Source organism: Grampus griseus (assembly GCF_964374135.1).
Source record: "Grampus griseus genome assembly, chromosome: 8".
Classification (NCBI taxonomy): Eukaryota; Metazoa; Chordata; class Mammalia; order Artiodactyla; family Delphinidae; genus Grampus; species Grampus griseus.
Genome location: NC_139002.1, coordinates 9110910 through 9131275, shown reverse-complemented (window position 1 = coordinate 9131275; position 20366 = coordinate 9110910). Strand labels below are relative to the sequence as shown.

At 47.7% G+C, this 20366-nt stretch overlaps 1 protein-coding gene across 3 annotated transcripts in view; it reads right to left on the bottom strand.

The window, feature by feature from the left end:
• Positions 1-5207: 5207 nt before the first annotated feature.
• FEZ1 (fasciculation and elongation protein zeta 1) overlaps positions 5208-20366 on the bottom strand; it is a 40923-nt gene continuing 25764 nt past the window's right edge. For all 3 annotated transcript variants that reach the window (XM_082659807.1, XM_082659805.1, XM_082659806.1), the window contains exons 5-10: positions 18658-18826; positions 14661-14932; positions 13580-13660; positions 11870-11945; positions 7952-8017; positions 5208-5553 (exon numbers count right to left, since the gene is read on the bottom strand). In XM_082659807.1, the coding sequence (XP_082515933.1) occupies positions 5537-5553; positions 7952-8017; positions 11870-11945; positions 13580-13660; positions 14661-14932; positions 18658-18826 (681 nt within the window). In that variant the 3' untranslated portion in view covers positions 5208-5536. The remainder of the gene's footprint in view (positions 5554-7951; positions 8018-11869; positions 11946-13579; positions 13661-14660; positions 14933-18657; positions 18827-20366) is intronic.

Here is a 20366-nt window from a genome sequence, read left to right as displayed (position 1 = left end):
AAAAATAAATGTGACTTTTCACCGTCCCTCCTCCACCACACACCTTGAATGAACCTGCTGAGAAATCAGAATATGACCCAGCTCTGCCTCTTGGTTTTGTCGCCTTGTGCAGGAGAGCCCAGAGGCAACTGGTCCTAGAATCAGATGGGCCACCACTAAGCAGGATTTAGGGAGCCTAAAGGGGGTGGGGGTGGTGAGGCCGATTTGAGGGGAACAGGCCACACCCTATCTTGTTTTGTTTTTGTTTTCAGGTGTTCCTGGTTGCTTCTGGATTGAAAAAATGATGCGGCTTACGAGGCCATAGGGCCCAGTCCTTTCTCTATGTTCCTGGAAGTTTACCAGCAACAATAAAAGTCACAATTTATTGAGCACTTAGCATATATGCTAGATACTGTAAATGATTCAAAAAAAACCCTGGGAGAATTACTGGCATTATTATTAATATCCCATTTCTAAAATAAGGAAACAGAGAAATTAAATAATTTTCTCAAAAATTATTTTGCGAATAGGTAGTAGAGCTGGGATTTGAACCCAAGCCTCAAACCTATGCTCCTTCTATGAGGTAATTTGCCTCCTGAGCTTTGGCTTGATCAGGGCTGGCCTTCAAGGTCAATGGAAGAGACTCCCCTCTTCCCTGAAATCCTCGGAGGTGCCTGCATCCCTGCCCCTGCCTCTGCTTTCCTCCCGTAAGTTTCCCAGATGAAACAGCCTTCACAGACGTGGGATCCAAACCTTAGCTGCTTCTCCCAAGGCAGAGCATCTACCCAGTAGCCCACCACCTCCAGCTGGAACCATTTACATTTTGGGGGGAGGGGCAGGACCTAAGTCCTTAAGAAATTGCTCTGCAGACTTTTCTAGGGGCAACCATTTACATTGGGGGTGGAAGGGTAGGACCTAAGTCCTTGAGAAATTGCTCTGCGTACTTTTCTAGGAGCGGTGCTGCGGCAGGGGGTTGGGGAGATAGTGTTGGGGGAGAGGCCGCTGTTGACTATCAACAGACGGGGACCAAGAACGGGGCAAAGGCAGGTCCATTGCGCCGTTGCTGATGGCTGCTCAGATGTGTCGTAGAGCTGGATGCGAGAGGTCAGGAACTGCTGAGTCCGAGTAATCTGTCAGTGATGACAACAGACATCCAAGCCTCCCTCACGTCCAGCCTGTGTAGGTGATTCCTTCCCTCCTGTTCAGAGGGCAAGGCCAGGTTCTTGGGTTTTTTAGGCTCGACTGTTGACAGTAAAACCAGGTTGAAAGATGGAAGGACAAAGAGAAGGGAGCTCATCTCTGGGAGAGAGAGCAGAGAATGGGGCCCAGACGAAGTGGGGAGGCCACTGAGAGCAGAGGGCAGGCCCGGGGCCCCAGGCGTTGTCGGATCAGGAACACTTTAATGGGAAAAACAAAATGGTTCTGTTCAAGGAGGAGGAGAGGAAAGTGGAAATACACTGGACTGGAATGCAGACACCTGGCCTTTCATTAACTCGCTTCATTTTCCTGTTCTCTGACAGATGGGGAGTGGAAGAGAGAATGAAGAGGGGGACACAGGATAGAGGAAGGGGAGAGAGGGAGGGAGGGAGGGAGGGGAAGAGAGAGAGAGAGATAAAGAGAGAGAGGAACTAGATGTGCGTGTGTCTCTGGGGTTTGTCAGACAAAGCTATTATCAAAATGCCAACCAGCTCCTGCCTGGCCAATTTGCATATTCCATGCTGTGCTCTTTGAAGCAGAATGAATATGCATGAGGGCTTGGGCCGGGGTGGGGGGGGAGGGAGGGTGGAGCTGCGAGGCTGTGGGCTAAGGTGGCCCATTGTTCTTTTAAAAGAAAGGCAGTAATATGAAGCCAAGCACCTTCCTGGTAAGCAGAGTGGCCTCTGCGTCCCCTCTCTCATGAAGGGAGGAGGAGAGCAAAGCTCAGGCTCAGGCAGAAATCCTAAGGAGTCTCCTCTCATCCTCCCTGCGCCATCAAGAACGTGTCTCTTCTCCAAGAGCTGCATCTAATTACTCTCCCCTCCACGCATACTAACCGTGGGCGCTGGCCCGGGTGTCACCTCTCCCGGCTCCCTCCCGATTCACGCTTCTGCTGAAGGAGGGCTGGGCCCCTGGGGTGCCCCCTGCTCCTGGCCTTTGGTGAGACCGGAAGCGCTCTTTGTGACGGGGCCGCTGGGGGAGTCCCTAGGACACAGTGATGCTCAAAGCCCCTGGAACGGACTCATCACGCCCGTTAGGACTTGGTTCATCATTCATACTAGAACACCCATTGGGTTGCCCCTTATGATTTTCCCCGTCTCTTCCCGGGCCTCTAGCTGAAGATAGTTATACTCCAGATATTATTCCAGTGAGCATGCAAAAGGTTTATTTCATTTTAAAAATCCAACTCATCCCATAAAACTTAGTATCCCAACATCCTTCCCTTTGGGTTTTCTTTTTTTTTAATTTGTTTATTTATTTATTTAGTTTTGTCTGCACTGGGTCTTTGTTGCAGCGCGCGGGCTTTTCTCTAGTTGCGGAGAGCGGGGGCTACACTTTGTTGTGGAGCACGGGCTCTAGGCACACAGGCTTCAGTAGTTGTGGCTCGTGGGCTCTGTAGTTGTGGCACACGGGCTTAGCTGCTCCATGGCATGTGGGATCTTCCTGGACCAGGGCTTGAACCCGTGTCCCTTGCGTTGGCAGGCGGATTCTTAACCACTGTGCCACCAGGGAAGTCCCTTTTTTTTTAAATTAATTAATTAATTTATTTATTTTCCTTTGGGTTTTCTTTCTGAGATACCACATCTGTCTCCCATCTTGAAGCAGAGATGCAAGGAAAGGGAATGTGGGGACATAGGATAGTTTGTTTCAATTCTACACAACCAAAGGCTGGCATCAGGCCCTACGGTGGCATTTCCTCACCAAGGCTGGATCAGATTAAGCTTCGCAAACCCACATGGAGGCCTTTAATTGATGCGGATGCACCTCAGTAAAGGAGCCTGCTGGCCGGACTAAGTCCTACCTGCCCAGGAGGGTGCCCTGCAGGCCCTGGCTCCCCAGTGGCCCTGGCTGAGTGCCTAGCTCAAGTCCCTAGGTCGACTTGAGCTTTGCCGTGGGGATTGAGTGAAGTTTGAAGTATCCATCCACCCTGGGACTCTTCCTGGACGTCACAACAGTCCTGAGGGATGAAGACCAGAGTCGGGGGGAGAGACAGTGAGGTCACCTGTTAATCACACCATCCTTGCTTTCTGAGGGTTCAGTCTCCGAGAGTCAGGGCTCCAGCTTTTTACTGAAAGCTTAGTAAAGCGTCTCCAAACGTAACACAAACACCAATTACCTGGAAATCTCGTTAAAGTGCAGCTTCCAACGGTGGGGGCGGGGGGTTGCTGGGCGCTGGGCCTGAGTTTTGCGTTTCTAACAAGTTTCTACGCGTTGTCACTGCTGCTGGTCTGGGCCCCTCATGTTGAGTAGCAAGGACAGAGGAAAGGGTGATGCAAAACCTCGAGACATTGATTTACTATCCCCCTCGGCTCCCGATGTGGACAACAGGAGGGAAACGGCAGCCACTACTCCCACCCCCCACCCCACCCCCGTCCTGCTAGACTCACCTCCTCCGAGGTGGAGCATCTCCTTGGCACCTGAGGCTTATTTTTAACTGCCAGCAGCTTTGATTAGCTTGTCTCTGCTGCTTCAGACACCTGCTGGCAGGATAAATTGGGGGAAAGGAGTGGCTGACCCAGATCTGACAAATCCAAGGCAGGAAGGAAGGCTCTTGGGAATTCACTGCTCCCCCACCCCCCATAGCTGGCAAAGTGTGAATTGTGCTAAGGACCTCACCCTGCCAGTGGCCCTTTGCCCCTTGGCCATGGCACCAAAGAATGCAGAGCTGCAGGTGCCCCTTTTTGTCAAAGCTCTGGTACTTAGGTCCACATGCTGACCCCTGAGGATTTGCATTGGGTACCTTGTGGTGTTTCCACCTTCCTATAGTGGCCGGGGCTCTGTCCACACAGAAGTCCTGCTCTGTGTAGATGCCTGAGTTTGAGCTGCAGGCACTGGGGTAATTTCCCCCCCTCACCCCCAGGGAAGACTGCTACTGCTCTGCGGCACCGCTCCTAGAAAAGCAGAGGCCCAGGAAGTGAGAGGCAGGGCAACAAGGATGCCTTCTATTGTCACCTGTGTCGATCTGTGGCCTTCTGTGGAGTTGCCAGTGTGGTGAAGCACGGCTTTCCGTGTGGCACACAAACACCAAACTCCTAAGAGGGGGTGCAGATCTAACTGGATAAGAGGACGAGGTGCCAGTCTGACTCCACCACTTTGAGCATCTCTGCTTCTTGGTCTCCGCATCCTTCTATCAGGGCAATGCTACTACCTACGCAGGGCTGCTGAGATGCAAGATGATTTGTAGAGGTGACAAAGCTAGTGGCAGGTGCATAGCAAGTACTTGATAAAAGTTTTGTTTTAAGACAGGACTGTGGGAATCTGCAGAGTTAATATCATTCAAGCCAGAAGATGGAAGCCAAAACAGTTCAGGTCGTGGTGAAATCGAGCCCCCTCCGGATACGAGGACAGCTTTCACCTGCTGGCCCAAAGAGGCTGGCAACCGCCTGCCACCAATGCCGGGGACAGCACATGGGAGTCGAGGGCTGCAGGGAGGGCAAGGAGGGCACGCACAGCCAGAGGGTACCAGGGGTACCAGTCAGGAAAGCAGTCAGGGAACAGTCAGGAAAGCAGCCGGGACCAGTCAGGAAAGCAGACTGGGAGCAGTCAGGAAAGCAGCCGGGTACCAGTCAGGAAAGCAGACTGGGAGCAGTCAGGAAAGCAGCCGGGACCCCCACGCTGGGAGAACCCAGCGGAGCTGATGCCCTCCAGCACCCGGGCCTCCTGGAGTCAACCCGGCCATCCCAACAGGAGGCACCAGCTGCCCAGCCAATCCCCCCGAGCTTCACTTGCCATGCGCTAACCTCACAATCTCCTCTCTAACCAGTAGCTCCTCCAACTCAGCGTGCAGCACCCTGTAAAACTGTCAAGCAGCTAGATCTTAGGCGTCTGCAGATGGCCTCGTCCTCCCGTCTGCAGCCCCGCCACAGGGCATGGCATGCACAGCCCCCGCCCTGGCCCAGCCCTAAACACCGTGTTGGCTGCCACGGGCCACGAGCATCATGTGGTTGCAGCTACACATCCTTTCTCTGGAGGTTTGTACCAGAGGGCCGAGGGACACCACACGCCAAAGCACATGAAGAATATTAATTAAATGAAGGTTTATTTCAAAATTAGTCTTAGGGTGGAAGCTGTTTTTGAGGGCTGGAGCCAGACTACACCATGAGTGGCGACAGCGTCTACCTCCCTCCGACACAGGCAGAGAGGAGGTGACGTCACCAGCCCTGCCCCTCGGTCATGCATCCAATGGTTACTAGGACTAGAAGCCAACAGCAGAGGACCCCGCGCATTTGCTCATGTTTAATCCAGGTTAAGCTATACACGTTTAAATACACGGCGGAGGCTACGTGGTGTCATGCAGTCCCTGCGGTGGGATGACTCTTGCTCAGTGACCTCCGCAGCAAGGCTGCTCCCAAGGGCAAGGTTAGGTAGGACAGAGCACTGGAAAGAGAAGAGGAGAGAAGGGATGTCAAAGCAAGTGTGTGGCCAGACCTGCCAGCCCGGGGTGTCCGTGGCCGAGAGCGGTCACGCCAGCCTCTCGCCTGCGTCCTGAGCAGAGAACTGCCCCCTTAGAACCAGGGAAGGATGGTGATCACGTGTCTTCCTTCCAGAAGGAGGAAGAGCCAGGGATAGGCGATTGTTCAGTGTAATGATTAACTGCACGGTCTCTGCTGCCCATTTGCTTGGGTTCACATCCTGGGTCTGGCTGTTACTAATTCTATGACCTTCGGGAAATAAGTTCTCCTACCTGTGCTTGTTTCTTCATGTATACAGTAGACTGTGCCTCTGCCTACCCCACAGGGTTGCTCAGAGGCAAATAGAAAGTGCTCAGTAAATGTTAACTAGTTTTATAAATTCACTGACATTTCAGTGGATCGTGAGGGGTAAAGTCTAGCTCTCGGGCTCCCGGACTTATAGAACCCATTTCTACACACCTCCTTTGAGTAATGGGATACTCTTTTAAAACCTTTAAGAGTCAGAAGTTCTTCCCAATGTTTAGCCTAAATTCATCCTGCAGAAATTTAATATTAATCTTTCTGAGCCTTATGGAAACAATACAGCTCAGAGGTTCTAAACTGAAGTCCACAAGCCTTTGGAAGCTGCGCCCAAGGTTGTGCCTGTGGAGCAAAACCTAATGAAAAACAAAATCTGGACAATGAATGACCATTGATGGAGAGTGTTACACAGTCAATGTTTGTGTCCCCCCAAGAATTCATGTTGAAGCCCTAACGCCCAGTGCAGCTGTCTTTGGAGATGGAGCCTCTAAGGAGGGAGGGTTAAATGAAGTCATATGGGTGGGGCTCTGATCTGCCGGGATTAGTGTCCTTGTAAGAAGAAGCAACAGAGCGCTCTGGCACTCTCCCTACACACACAGAAGAAAGGCCGTGTGAGAACATAGCGAGAAGGTAGCTGTTTACAAGCCAAGAAGAGAGCCCTCACTAGAAACCCACTTTACTGGCCCCTTGATCCTGGACTTCTACTCTCCAGAACTGTGAGAAAATAAATTTCTGTTGTTTAAGCCACCTGGTCTTCTGTTTTCGCAGCCTGAGCAGACTAATACAGATATTAATATCCCCCAAAGAAAGACAACCAGGTAATAGGTCTCTTAATGGAAGTTTACAACCATTGATAACCTAAAACTTATAAAAATTTTGTGGACAATTGTACACTGAGCTCTCTGGCCCTGCCTGGTCTGGTCTGGTGTGGATGATCTGAATGTGATCAGTCCTCTAGCTCTACTGGGCAACAGGAAATACAAAAGGTTGAAGAACATATTAAATGAAACTATGAGGACAAAACTACTGAGGAAAAGCCGGAATGAGGAAATGCTATGGGGCAAATAACCTGGTTTCTCTAAGAAATAAAATACAAAGAATGAGAGAGAGGAGGGAAAGGGGAACCTATATATATTAAAAGAGATTTAAGAGATACATTATGCAATTGTAATGTATGGACCTTCTTTGGATCCTGATTCAAATAAATAACCTGAAAAAAATTTATAGGAAAATCAGGGAAACCTCAACACTGGTTGGGTAATCAAAGATACTTTTTTTTTTTTTTTGGCCATGCCATGAGGCATGTGGGATCTTAGTTCGACCAGGGATTGAACCTGAGCCCCCTGCAGTGGAAGTGTGGAATCTTAACCACTGGCCAGCCAGGGAAGTCCCTCAAAGATACTTTTACATTTTTTATTTTTCTAGTTGTGATCATGATATCGTGGTTATATTTTAGGAATGTACATTGAAATATCCATGGATGAAAAATATATATAGTGGTTGGTATTTGCTTCAAAATAACATGGAAGAGAGAAGTGATATAAATGAAAACTAGATTGGCCAGGAGTTAATAATTGTTAAAGCTGGATGTTAAGTACATGGCAGTTCATCATACCGTTCACTCTACTTTTATATATTAAAAATTTCCATAATAAAAGATGAAACAAAAAAGTTATGAAAGGATGTAGCTAATCATGACTCTAGTTTGCTGCCTTTCAAGTAGTTGAAACTGTTAAAGGTATCCTCTGGCTTTGTTTTTGCCAACTAAATAGCCCAAACTGCAGAGAACTTTCACAATAAGTCTTTTGTTGGTTTGGCTGCTTTTTGTGTGGAGTCACTCTGGTGACTCGGGGGTGATGGAATCTCCTCCTCAGGCCTCCTAGCAACATCCAAAGGCGAGGGCCTCCCCACAATTGTCCACTGAGTTCCCTGGCCCTGCCCGATCTGGCCTGGCGTGGATGCCCTGGGAGGGCTGCAGTGCGGGTTCCACGTGTCTAGCAGGAGTCCTGGGGGAGGGGGCCCTAGAGGACGCTTCTGCTCCCAGAGGCCTGGGCCGCTCTCACCTTTTAAAATGTAGTCCGTCAGCAAAGTGGGCACCTTCTCATTATCCTCCTTCATGGCAAAGAGAACTGGAGAAGGAGAGAGAAAGGAGCTAAGATGCATCAGGGCATAGGGCTCACCTCTGGGGCCAGACAACCCACCAACCCAAAGTGAGCGAGACAGAGTCAAGGAAACAAGACATTCACTGAGTACTGAGCAAAGTCTAGAAGCCTCTGGCAAGAGTCAGCATTCAGCCTGCTGGGGCGGGGAGGGGGCTGCTGGGAAATCCATCAAAAGAGTCAGGTTCGGGGCTTCCCTGGTGGTGCAGTGGTTGAGAGTCCACCTGCTGATGCAGGGGACACGGGTTCGTGCTCCGGTCCGGGAAGATCCCACATGCCGCGGAGTGGCTGGGCCCGTGAGCCATGGCCGCTGAGCCTGCGCGTCCGGAGCCTGTGCTCCGCAACGGGAGAGGCCACAACAGTGAGAGGCCCGCGTACCGCAAAAAAAAAAAAAAAAAAAAAAGAGTCAGGGTGGCCCTGTGGATGAGGTGACTTCTCTTTTATCCTTTACTTTTGGTGTGTGTGCTCATCTATAATTTCCACATCTCCTCCTAAGTATGTATCTTTAATGATCATAAAAATAAACAAAGCAATTTAAAAAAGGAATCAGCTTTCAGATGCAATCCAAATGTTAAGAATAACAGCTGTCACGTCACCGAACCACCGATAAATCTGTCCTTAAAGACATTCTATTCGTATAAACAGATATTATTAGCAGAGTTCTCACCTCCAGTTTATTAACTGCAAATGAATTTAATTTCACAAATATTTTCTACTCTATGCCCAGTACAGCACTAGAATTTGTGGAAATGCAAGCGTATTAATGACCCTCAAGGAGCTTACAGACTTCTTGTTGAAACAGGATATGACCTACACCTGAAGCAAACAATAGGGAAGTGAATAAAGCCTAAAGGCTTTTTATAAAAGATTTTAAAATAGATTTTTCTGTTATTAAACTAGGAAGCATCTTCTCATATTCACGATTCATGTTGTGGAAGTCAGCTTTGTAGAAAATCCTTCAAGGAAATACCTGGACCTTGCTTATACTATCAAAAAGTGAGGGCAGGGGTGGGCTATCCAACAATAGAGTCATTCATCAGTGGATGCCTTAAGTAAACTATGGTGTATGTAATATATACACGGTCTCATACAGCTTCATGAGAGATGAGAGCGATCTCTGTATACAAGACATACTTAAGAATGAAGAAAGAAGGCTGCAGAACTTTATGTATTAATTTTAAATGAGTAAATAATACATGCTAATATTCATAGAAAAATCTGGAAGAATGTGCATGAAACCGTAAAAAGCAGATACCTTGGAGTGTGAGACCCCGGGCGTTGTTCCCTTCTACGTGATATCTTTACAGTGTCCGGTTTTTTTCCATGAACATGTATTACTTTTGGGAAGTGGAAAAAACACTAAAGATCAGCTGGCCCTGATAGCTGGGGTCAGGAGGCAACCATTACAATGGAGGGACCCCCCAGTCCATTCCTAGGTCCTGTTTTCCATTGATTACTTTGCCTCGTTGCAAGTCAGGGTCATGGAACTTGACTCCAAAGCTCAGGAGTGGGTGAGGAACAGAGCCTGATGGTGGCATGAGTCTGTGGCCAACTCCAGAAAAAGACTGGACCTCAGGCCATCCAGGCAATGTTTTCTTTTATTTCTTCCGTATTTTTAGACATGGATTCATTTCGATGTAATAGGCTGAAAATACTTTGCAACTGAGCACGAGCAGACTAAATGCTGCCCACCAAGAAGATAGGTGTAAAAATACAATAATTGCACTCAGTCAATATGTGACTAAGGTGATCTCCAAAATCCAAAATTTATATAAATTGCCCAGTCCCCGGAGCCAGTCTTTGGCCTACATTCTTTTTTTTTTTTTTGCGGTACGCGGGCCTCTCACTGTTGTGGCCTCTCCCGTTGCGGAGCACAGGCTCCAGACGCGCAGGCTCAGCGACCATGGCTCACAGGTCCAGCCGCTCCGCGGCATGTGGGATCTTCCCAGACCAGGTCACGAACCTGCGTCCCCTGCATTGGCAGGCAGACTCTCCACCACTGCGCCACCAGGGAAGCCCTGGCCTACATTTTTGACTCAGGAGTTGGGGAAAGAGGAGTTGTTATTCACGAACCCATACGGGGATGTGCCCAAAAAGAGAGCTTTCATAATCTACAGGAGAATTGGTATTCAGGAAAGTTGGCAGTTTTATTTTTAAAGGGATAAAATATTGGAATGTCGTACGTCCATATGACAGAAGAGAGAGCCATAAAAAGGATGTTAACCAAATGTTAACTGATGTGACTGAAATCATGATATGAAATTTTATAACCAGTATAATCCCAACCATATGGAAAAGGCATAAAATACTATGGCTGAAAAACACCATACAGTAACCACAGTGAAGGGGACAAGAAGTTACTTATTTTCTTTTGTTCACATTTCTATGTTTCCAAAGTATTCTAAATGATGGATATACTCTAGCCCTAACTTTTAAAATGAACTTGAAATGTATAAACAAACCCAGTGTTTCTTAATTAAAATGAAAGGATTTCACACTGAATTCCTGAATAGGTATCTGTAATAAATTTATAGCTCTTCCTTTTTTAAAAAGAGCATGATAGAAAAAAAAGAGCACGATAGAGTACTCTACATATATCAACCTTCATAATTTGTCCAAATTATTTTCCAAATGCTTACTCCTTGTGAAAATACAAACAGCTATAAATGTCAGCTCGTTTCTATCTGCTTCCGTTAAAAAAAATCTTTGTGCATATGTATGCAAATAAAGGCGCTCCAAATGAGTTTAGAGGAAGCCGATGCACTTTGAATTTAAAATTCCAGATTCTCAAGGCCGCAGTATCTATTGATGTAGGCAAGATTTCCGTTTACCAGAACCTCCTGCTTTAGTTCTCCAAAAACGGTAAAAATGAAACCGTTTGGGCACTTTTAGCACTGGGCCCAGGAGGTATCTATCTTCCTCAGCCAAACAGCTGAAGCTCCTCTTCCCATTCCCTAGGGTGTCAAATAGCCCTGCAGGGGTCCATTCCCGCCGAGGCAGCAGCACAGCAACGGGCTGCGGGCTGCGCAGCCCGGTTAGTGTGTCATTCAATGCAGTGCACGGTTGCCAGGGAGATGGACGGTCTCGTGATTCACTGAGCCCGTCCCCACATCTCAGCCTAGGATTTTTCTCTTCCTAAAAGAATCAAGCTGACACTGAGGGCTGACACCACGTGCCCCCCGGCCCTTTGCGGGTTGTGGTGTTTGATGTCTATAAAGAGATTTTGCCTCCAAAAGGCTCTTTATCACAGGCTGTTTTCTCCCATAGCTCAGAATGTTTCTTAATATTACTTAACACTAGAGTCAGAGTGGAAGAGAGGAAGCAGTCATTGACTGGAAGGAAAACCAGACTCTATTCTCTCTAATCAGCCTTACCCCACTCAAGAAACCTTGCTTCTCAGTAAATACAGCCAGTCCCTTAGAAGGAGCTCCCTGCCTTGGGGACGCGAGGCAACCTCAAGCTTCAGAAGAGAGAAATGGCAAGGCAGAGAGTGCACAGCCTTGAGACCTGTGGATGAACCACAGAGAGCCCCTGCACACCACTACCACCCTGCCACCGCCCCAGCCTCTTCCACCAGCTCCTTTTCTCTGGCAAGTCTCTTCCCTTACAGGAACCGGGAAAAGACGAGGCAGCTCTGGGTATCGCTGCAGAACTCTTTAATTGTACCCCGTGCTGGGGACGTGATGCAACGGTGTGGAGCACATTTTGACCCATAGAAACTGCTTTGGGGACACCTCCGGACTGAGATACCACGGGTGCAACTCACAGGGTGGGAGGGAGGGAAATGAGCCCCTGGTCTCGCTGCGAATGGGAGGAACTCACTGTTTGTCAGCATCTGGAGATCTTCCACCGACGGGGGCGAGGCCTTCTTCTCGTAAGGGATGACCGTGTTCAGGTACTAGAAGACAAGCAGGGTGTGCAGCATGTGAGACAGAAGTCCGGCCCCCGGGGGCTGAGATACGGTTGACAGCTTGCATGGGGATTGGACTTTTCTCTAAAAAACACACTCCGTCAAATTTGACGTTCTCGACAACACCCATGATGATGTGAAGGACTTTTTCCTCATTTTTGGAAAATGTCTCTTTAAAAGTAAGACTTTACCATATTAGCCAGGCAAAATGTCCTTCCACTCCAACGGATATATTCTGACACTAGAAACTTTTTGATTATTTAGGAATCCTGGTGAGCTTTTTCTCCTCCAGGCTGAAAGCAGACAACATTCTAAGGGAGTGGGGGGTGATATTTTCTTATCTTCTGCAGTGCAACTTGAGAATGAATGGTTTCTCTTCTGTCAAAATGACTGGTGAGAAAACCTCAGCCCTGCCCTGGGTCTGGGATGTTGGGTTTGCTCCCTCTGCTGGAGATGAGGTGCTCCTACAACAAAATCATCTTAGGGTCCAGTGGGATATCAAAGAACACCGGCCAGAGAGACCTGGAAGGTTCTGAGGGAGCCTGGGTGTTGTGAGTGAGAAGAGCTCTAGACCAGGAGGCCTGTGTTTCAGTTCTGGCCCTGCCACTAGCAGCGTGGCCTTGGGGAAACGCCTAATCTCTCTGGGCCTTAGTTCTCACTGCTGTGAACTCAGGGGAGTGAGTTAGATGTTCCTAAAATCTCTTCCCAGGCTGTAGTTCCAGAATTCTAACACTTAGGATTCAGCTACAAATATGTCTAAAACATACACAGTTTTTGTGCACAATCTCAAAGGTGTCTAGTGACAAACTGGCCTTCTCTGTTAGACTATTATGCATTGCATGAGGGCTGGACCAGGGTTTCCTCATCTCTGTACTGCCCTAAGCAACAGAGCCTAGCACACGGCAGGCACCTGAGAGCCAGAAATGCAAGCCACTTCTCAGGTGAGAAGTGATTGACTAAATGGAGCTCAACGGGAGACCCCCGCAGCGCGGGTTACAGTCAACAGGGCAGCTGAAGTGAAGAGGCAGTCTTGGTGGGATTGGCTCACCTGGTGGCCCAGTGTGGCGGAGGTAATGAAGCTCTTGGATGGGATCTTTCATGAAGTGGATTCCCCTTTAATGCATTTTGTTCTGAAAACAACTGAACTCATAGGTCTACAAGTAGTGTTGAGGTTTTTTTTTTTTTTTTTTTTTTTGCGGCACGCGGGCCTCTCACTGTTGTGGCCTCTCCCATTGTGGAGCACAGGCTCCGGACGCGCAGGCTCAGCGGCCATGGCTCACGGGCCCAGCCGCTCCACGGCATGTGGGATCCTCCCGGACCGGGGAACGAACCCGCCTCCCCTGCATCGGCAGGCGGACTCTCAGCCACTGCGCCACCAGGGAAGCCCTAGTGTTGAGTTTTAAGTTTTATCCAGGCCCTCTCATATTAAAGCTCAAAAAACTTTGCCTTTAAAAAGACACTTTCTGTTCCTCCTTAGAATGGAAGAAATTGTTAGGACATTTCCCCCTGCAACCTGGCCCCATGCAGGGATAATTCTAGTGAATCAGCATCCCCTGCCCTGTTGGAGAGACCAAGTTGCAAGAATCTGGGAAGGAAGCTGGGAGCAGGGAGATGGGTTGTACCTGCTTGTCAGTTCCTGAGGGGCCAAAGGTCTGGCGGATGCCGCTCTGCAGGATGTTGGAGATGCCTTCCATGCTGAAGCGCTGGGGAGGGGGGGGACAACGAGACTCAGAAGGGCAAGTGCTTCCTGCTCATATGCATTGCCCCAGGGACACCTGTGTCCTCCCTAAGCTACCTGGACCCGTCAGCTTCCACACTGTCCCAGATCCGGACCCCGATTCTGCGACTAGAAAGCAAAGGTAAGACCTGGGCTAAGAGACAGGCCAAAATTTCAGCCTGAGCTTTGCAAGAAGCAATAGCAGAGTCTCAAAGACTCTTATCTGAGTAAGTGCCTCGGGCGATGAGACCCCACCCCCCCACCCCCGCACTCCTGGGTTTCCTCATTTCAGCCTCCATTGTGTGCACAGAAAAATAAAGCAGCAGAGGGAAACTTGGACAGATGAGGATGAAAATGTCTCAGGGAAGAAAAAAAAATGCCCAGCCATTGGGAAGGGCAGGTGTAAAATGACTGTCCTCATCTGGAAAGATTTTTCCAGAATGCATCTGCCCGGGCCCAATTCAGTAGGTCTGAGAGGGAGCCCAGGAAAAGGTATTTTGAAAAAGCTCCTTAGCTGATTCTGCTGAGCTTCCCTGATGGAGAACCACTGGTTAGAAGAATCTGGTCAATATCACTAGGCGTCATAATGTTCCATCCGGAAACACTCTATGGACATCCTAAAGAGATGAGTCAGGACCCTAAGCTGTGCTGGTAGCAGGCTCGTCCCAGGGCACAACTCCTTTCAATCCTAAATGCTTTCACCCCACTTTTTCAGATCTAGCTTAAGAGAGCACACGCCATAGTCACTTATTTTCCAGTGTTACATCCTGTCTCCTCCAGTTAGACCGGGCGTCCTCTAGGGGGGCAGAGGACACGGGTGGGCGCTTCTCCCTCTCGTGGCCCTGCTGTCTGCCAGGGTGTCCTTGCTCATTGTCACGGCTTAGGACAGGTCTGTCTGGGGTCACGGCAGGGCTGGTCCCGGGACCTGCAACGGGGAGCCCGGAGGCGTGGGTGTGCTTTGTCCTCGCGCCGGGCTGTCCTCTTACCTTGAGGGGCATCTGGCTTCCCTTCTCTATCCGGCTGCTCTGCAAGCTCAGCCCTTTCTCTTTCCGCCTCTTCTTCATCAGTTCTCGCTGCTCCTTCTGCTTGTTCTGCACCTCGATGAGCACCGTGATGAAGGAGTTCTTCACTTCCTTCTCGAACTCCAGCTCGTCCCGGCGGGCCAGCTGCTGCACCAGCTCCTCTGAAAAGTCTCGGATGGCGCCCTCCACCTGGTCCAGCAGCTCTGTCAGCTCAGACCCAGACATGTGCCTCAGTCCTGCAGGGGTAGACCATCCTGCAGGGTCACTGCATCAAGCCCAGCCCACTGGAGAGGCTCCCGGGACCCTGGTCGCCTGACAGGTCTGGAGGAGACCCCCTGGCCCCAGACAGTTCCTCAAAGGGCCGTGACAGACCTTCACAATTTAGGGGCGTGCCAGCAGGGAGAGCCAGTTATCGACTGAGGAAGAGAACATCATCTCGGGGAAATGAAGGAGGGAGGAAAAACAGCCCCCAAGGACTGTGGACTCTGTGGACTCTGTCCACAAAAACGTATGTGGGCAGACATGTGGTTTTTGATCCCTTGTTCCATCTCCCTATTTCTCCTCTGTCTCTGTAATATTCCTCATGTGAAATGGGTCAAGAATTGGGGGGAAAAAACATGATGAAGGGGTTTGGCGTCCGTGCTGAGGAACAATAGAGAGGTGGTGTTTATTCCCAAAACCTGATCAAGACACAGCCGACAGCAAAATAAACAGAGCGAACTGAGGCCTTCTTTACACCTACTGTCCTGTGTCGCGGTGCACGTGCCCAAAAATACGTGAAACATGTAAAGATGGGCAACACGTACAGAAAAATGAAGTCTGGCTTGTTGGTACCAAGTCGTCTGCTACTGTCAGAGAAAAGGAAGGGGAACCTGGGAAGACGGGACACCCATCACTTTGTTTTAAACTCTTGTCCCCTAAGACTTCTTCACCTAAAGTAGATTCGGGAGCATATTTTTGAATGTGCCCCTTCCTAGTGGCATCTTTTGTTTCTACATCAGAATCCATTTTCCTTTCCCTTTCCGCTCCTGCTCTGCTGGGGGATTTGCTGACTTAGCTCAACCTTCCCCTTTAATTTCACTCTTTGGAGCTGTCCTCCTCCTTCTGTTTTTGCCATTTCACTCTGCATTTCAGCCGTTTTCCCGAGTCTTTTGCTGAGCAGTTCTATGTGTGGGACCTTTGTGTGCCGGAGAATGGCCTGATTGGAGCTGCTGTGAATGCAGCGCCAGGGCCAAATCCACTCCATCCCTCCCAGCGGATTCCTTCTGCTGCCATTGCCCTGCCTCTGCTCTTCAGAGCCACAGGGTTTTACTTAGAGGGTGCAGTTCTTCAGATCACGCCTCTATTTTCACCACTATTCTAGTCTATGCTTGGACCTTTATACCCTGACCAGCCTGCCTTCCCTCTCCGTCGTTTATAAGTCCCGTCACCCCCATTCGGATCCGCTCCCAGGGAACGTGTCCCCTCCGGCCACCTAGTTACCACTATCCCCGCAGATGGATGAATTTTATACTCAGTTTTGCCACTGCTGTTACATCTTTTAATTTCACGCTTCATCCACCTCTTTCTTTGCAGGATCATAATTACCACAAACCTGTGTCAGAGAGTTAATACGATACACAGATTAAGAGTGTGGACTCTGCAGTTAACCTGCCTAGTTTCAAATTTTGACTCCACCCCTTAAGACTTGAATGTGACACGGGGCAAATATGCATTAAAAATAAAAGGCTTAACAAACTCATGAAAGGGTGCTCAACATCACTAATCATTAGAGAAATGCAAATCAAAACTACAATGAGGTATCACCTCACACCAGTCAGAATGGCCATCATCAAAAAATCTACAAACAATAAATGCTGGAGAGGGTGTGGAGAAAAGGGAACCCTCCTACACTGTTGGTGGGTTTGTAAATTAGTACATCCCCTATGGAGAACAGTATGGAGGCTCCTTAAAAAACTAAAAATAGAACTACCATAGGACCCAGCAATCCCACTACTGGGCATATACCCTGGGAAAACCATAATTCAAAAAGACTCATGTACCACAATGTTCACTGCAGCTCTATTTACAATAGCCAGGACATGGAAGCAGCCTAAGTGTCCATCGATAGATGACTGGATAAAGAAGATGTGGCACATATATACAATGGAATATTACTCAGCCATAAAAAGAAATGAAATTGAGTTATTTGTAGTGAGGTGGATGGGCCTAGAGTCTGTCATACAGAGTGAAGTAAGTCAGAAAGAGAAAACAACAAATACTGTATGCTAACACATATATATGAAATCTAAAAAAAAAAAAAGGTTCTGAAGAACCTAGGGGCAGGACAGGAATAAAGACGCAGACATAGAGAATGGACTTGAGGACACGGGGAGGGGAAAGGTAAGCTGGGACAAAGTGAGGGAGTGGCATGGACATGTTATACACTACCAAACGTAAAATAGATAGCTAGTGGGAAGAAGCTGCATAGCATTGGGAGATCAGCTCTGTGCTCTGTGACCACCTAGAGGGATGGGATAGGACGGGTGGGAGGGAGACGCAAGAGGGAAGAGATATGGGGATATATGTATACGTATAGCTGATTCACTTTGTTATAAAGCAGAAACTAACACACCATTGTAAAGCAATAAAGATGTTAAAAAACTAAAATAAGAGGCTTGATTCTCCCTGTTGAAAATAAGGGAAGAGACTTCCCCTCTTCCTCACCTCCCTTATTTTTGTTGTTTTTTTTTTTTTGCGGTACGCGGTCCTCTCACCGCTGTGGCCTCTCCCGTTGCGGAGCACAGGCTGTGGACGCGCAGGCTCAGCGGCCATGGCTCACGGGCCCAGCCGCTCCGCGGCATGTGGGATCTTCCCGGACCGGGGCACGAACCCGCGTCCCCTGCATCGGGAGGCAGACTCTCAACCACTGCACCACCAGGGAAGCCCCCCTCACCTCCCTTTTTCTTTCAGAATCTCTCTCTGTTTTTCAAATATATGTGCATCATTTTAATGGCTAAATAAGCCACTGGCCAGTCTCAGGACTCAGATGTGCTTCCTCAAGGACCTGGGAGCCACTGCTTTGAAAAGTCATCCCCAAGAAAGAAAACAGGGGCCTAACTTGCCACCTGACTCTAAATTGCAACATTGTAATGGGTTGTGTCCAGTTAGCTGTAGACACGGGTTAGATTTCTTTCCAGTTTTGCAATCCCTTTAGTGGGTTGACTGTGACATGCATCAATTCAATAATGAAATTGTTTTTATTTTCTCAGAAAGAAAACCTCTACTTCTGTGGAGAGGTTTTCTGGGTGGGGAGGAGATTTTATTTCTTAATTATATTTCTGCAACGGTGGCCTTGGAACAAGTCACTTACCCTCTTGGAAACTCAGTTAGCTCAATCCTAATGGGGTTGGCACAGGCATGAAATGAGATTATGCATAGAAAGTTTTAGAACAGCGCCTGGCCCTCCAAAGCTCTCCAAAAATACGAGCTCTTATTATCATTACCATTTGTAGGTTTGTTCATTGATTTCACGGTAGCATCATTGTGAATAGTGGGTTCAGATTTCCTCTACTCGTTCTGCTTTAGTCTTGTTCTTTGGTTTGTTTTACCGTTGTTTTCATTTTTAAAAAAGTTTTATTGGATTATAGTTGATTTACACTGTTGGGTTAGTTTCAGGTGTACAGCAAAGTGAATCAGTTATACATATACATATATCCACTCTTTTTTTTTTTTTTTTTTTTTTTAGATTTTCCCATATAGGCCATTACACAGTATTGAGTAGAGTTCCTTGTGCTGTACAGCAGGTCGTTTTATCCTTTTAATCTTGCTTCCTCTCCCAGCAATGCTTCTCTCCTGATGTCCAGTAAGAAAGGTATTGCCAACTCCCTAGATCCGAGGTTCTCTTAGTGGCGTGTGAAGCATGTGCCCTGCCTGGCAGAGCTGAGTTTGTCCTCCGTGAGCCCGCCCCCAGAACTCTCACCTTCGTAGGACCAGTTGTTGTTGAAGGTCTGGGTCAAGGCCTGCATCTCCTGCAGGAGGACCAAGTCCGCCTGGGAGGAGGTTTCTCCCCCATCCTCCTCTTCTAGAACATCCTCTTCCTCCTCAGGGTCTGGGGAGTTCTGCATCATTTCTTCAATCTCCTCAATCACCTGGAGAAGGTACACAAGGGAGTGCTCACTCTTCTCTGCTGCAGGGACATCCCAGCTTGAATTCTGATCAGGGAAGGATGTTCCTAATTTGCTGTCTGTAAAATTCCTAAAGCAATATTGTTACTTAATAAATACTGGATAATAATAAAACTAGATCTGACCAAAGGCTTACAAACACTCTTCCTTTGATATAAAATCCTCTCTAATGTCAAACCTCTTCCAAGAACATCATTTAGATGAGTGCTTTTTTGGGAATAAACTGCTCTTTCAGGAAATGAAGCAGAGCTTCCTGGAAGGGAACATTTACTTCAATTTTCTGAGCACTTTCTTTCTAAGTGGAAAGACATTTTATCTACCCAACTCAAACACAAAATCCAGTCCATTCATTGCGATGATGCTTAAGATGGGAAAAAAACCAAAGTGTTCCTAGGATAACTCAAAATGGGGAGTTGCTTTTTTACATAGAGGAAAACAGCTCTTCCTCCAGAATTCACCTGGACAGGAACTAAAGCTGCCCAACAAAAGTGGAAATAAAGATAATGACATAATAAAAGGACAGGTAGGTTCTGGAGAGCAGAAAATCGATAAGAAACCCATCTGTAATCTAGACTCTTGTAGGGGACAGCTCCTAGAAGAGAGAGTAAAATTAGATAACTGCCAAGAGGAATAAGGCTGAACTACTTTGTACATTAATTGTTTACACATAAAGGAAATGGAATAAGCAAAGACCACTTCTGAAAGAAGCCATCCATGAGTCTGGTCAGAACAGTGCATCTATATATTTGTCTGTTCTCCATGCTGTGATGGACTCCATCTCCAAGGCCAACTGGTCTTTGAAGTGGGCTCCTTTATGTTAGGCTGGATCAAAGATAAAGGCACTTAGGTCCCCTCTTCTGGAATAATTTCTATTTTATTCCCAAGCTTTCCCATCTCCACTCACAAATTTAAGGGATACTTAGTTTTTGACTACTGCAAGCCACTCATGGAACATGAGCAAACTACACGACCCCCCTTTAGAATTTTATGGCTAAGCTTCTCTTTCAGAGTCATTATCATTGAACTTGTGTCACTGAATTGTATTTCCCCCCAAATTCACAAGGTAACTGCTAGCTCCTGTTCTTTTTAATCTGGTTCCTTTTAATCTCTTGATCCTTATCTGTTTATAGCCCACCTTTTTACCACAGATATGAAAGAGTTCCTTTTACTGAAAAGCACTTTCTGGAACCAAAACTCCTAGTGGAGCTTTTTCAGAACCACTCTGTGAAAACACCTGAAAGGTGCCTGCTCAAAGCAAGTGTCCATAAATAGTTGTTGACTCAAAGGTTGAATAAGGAATCCAGAGACTCAGGAGTATTTTCCCTAAGTAACAAATTATTAAAACTAAAATTAAGTAACTCAATAAAATGTGAAACATTAGATCTTTTTTTAAAAAAAAAAACAAGTGTTTCTAATACTTCTTTTGGAAGGCTCAACGTTTTCAGTGTTCTATGAAATATGAGAAAATGTCCATCACTTGGAAGCCTCTTCTGCCATTTCTATT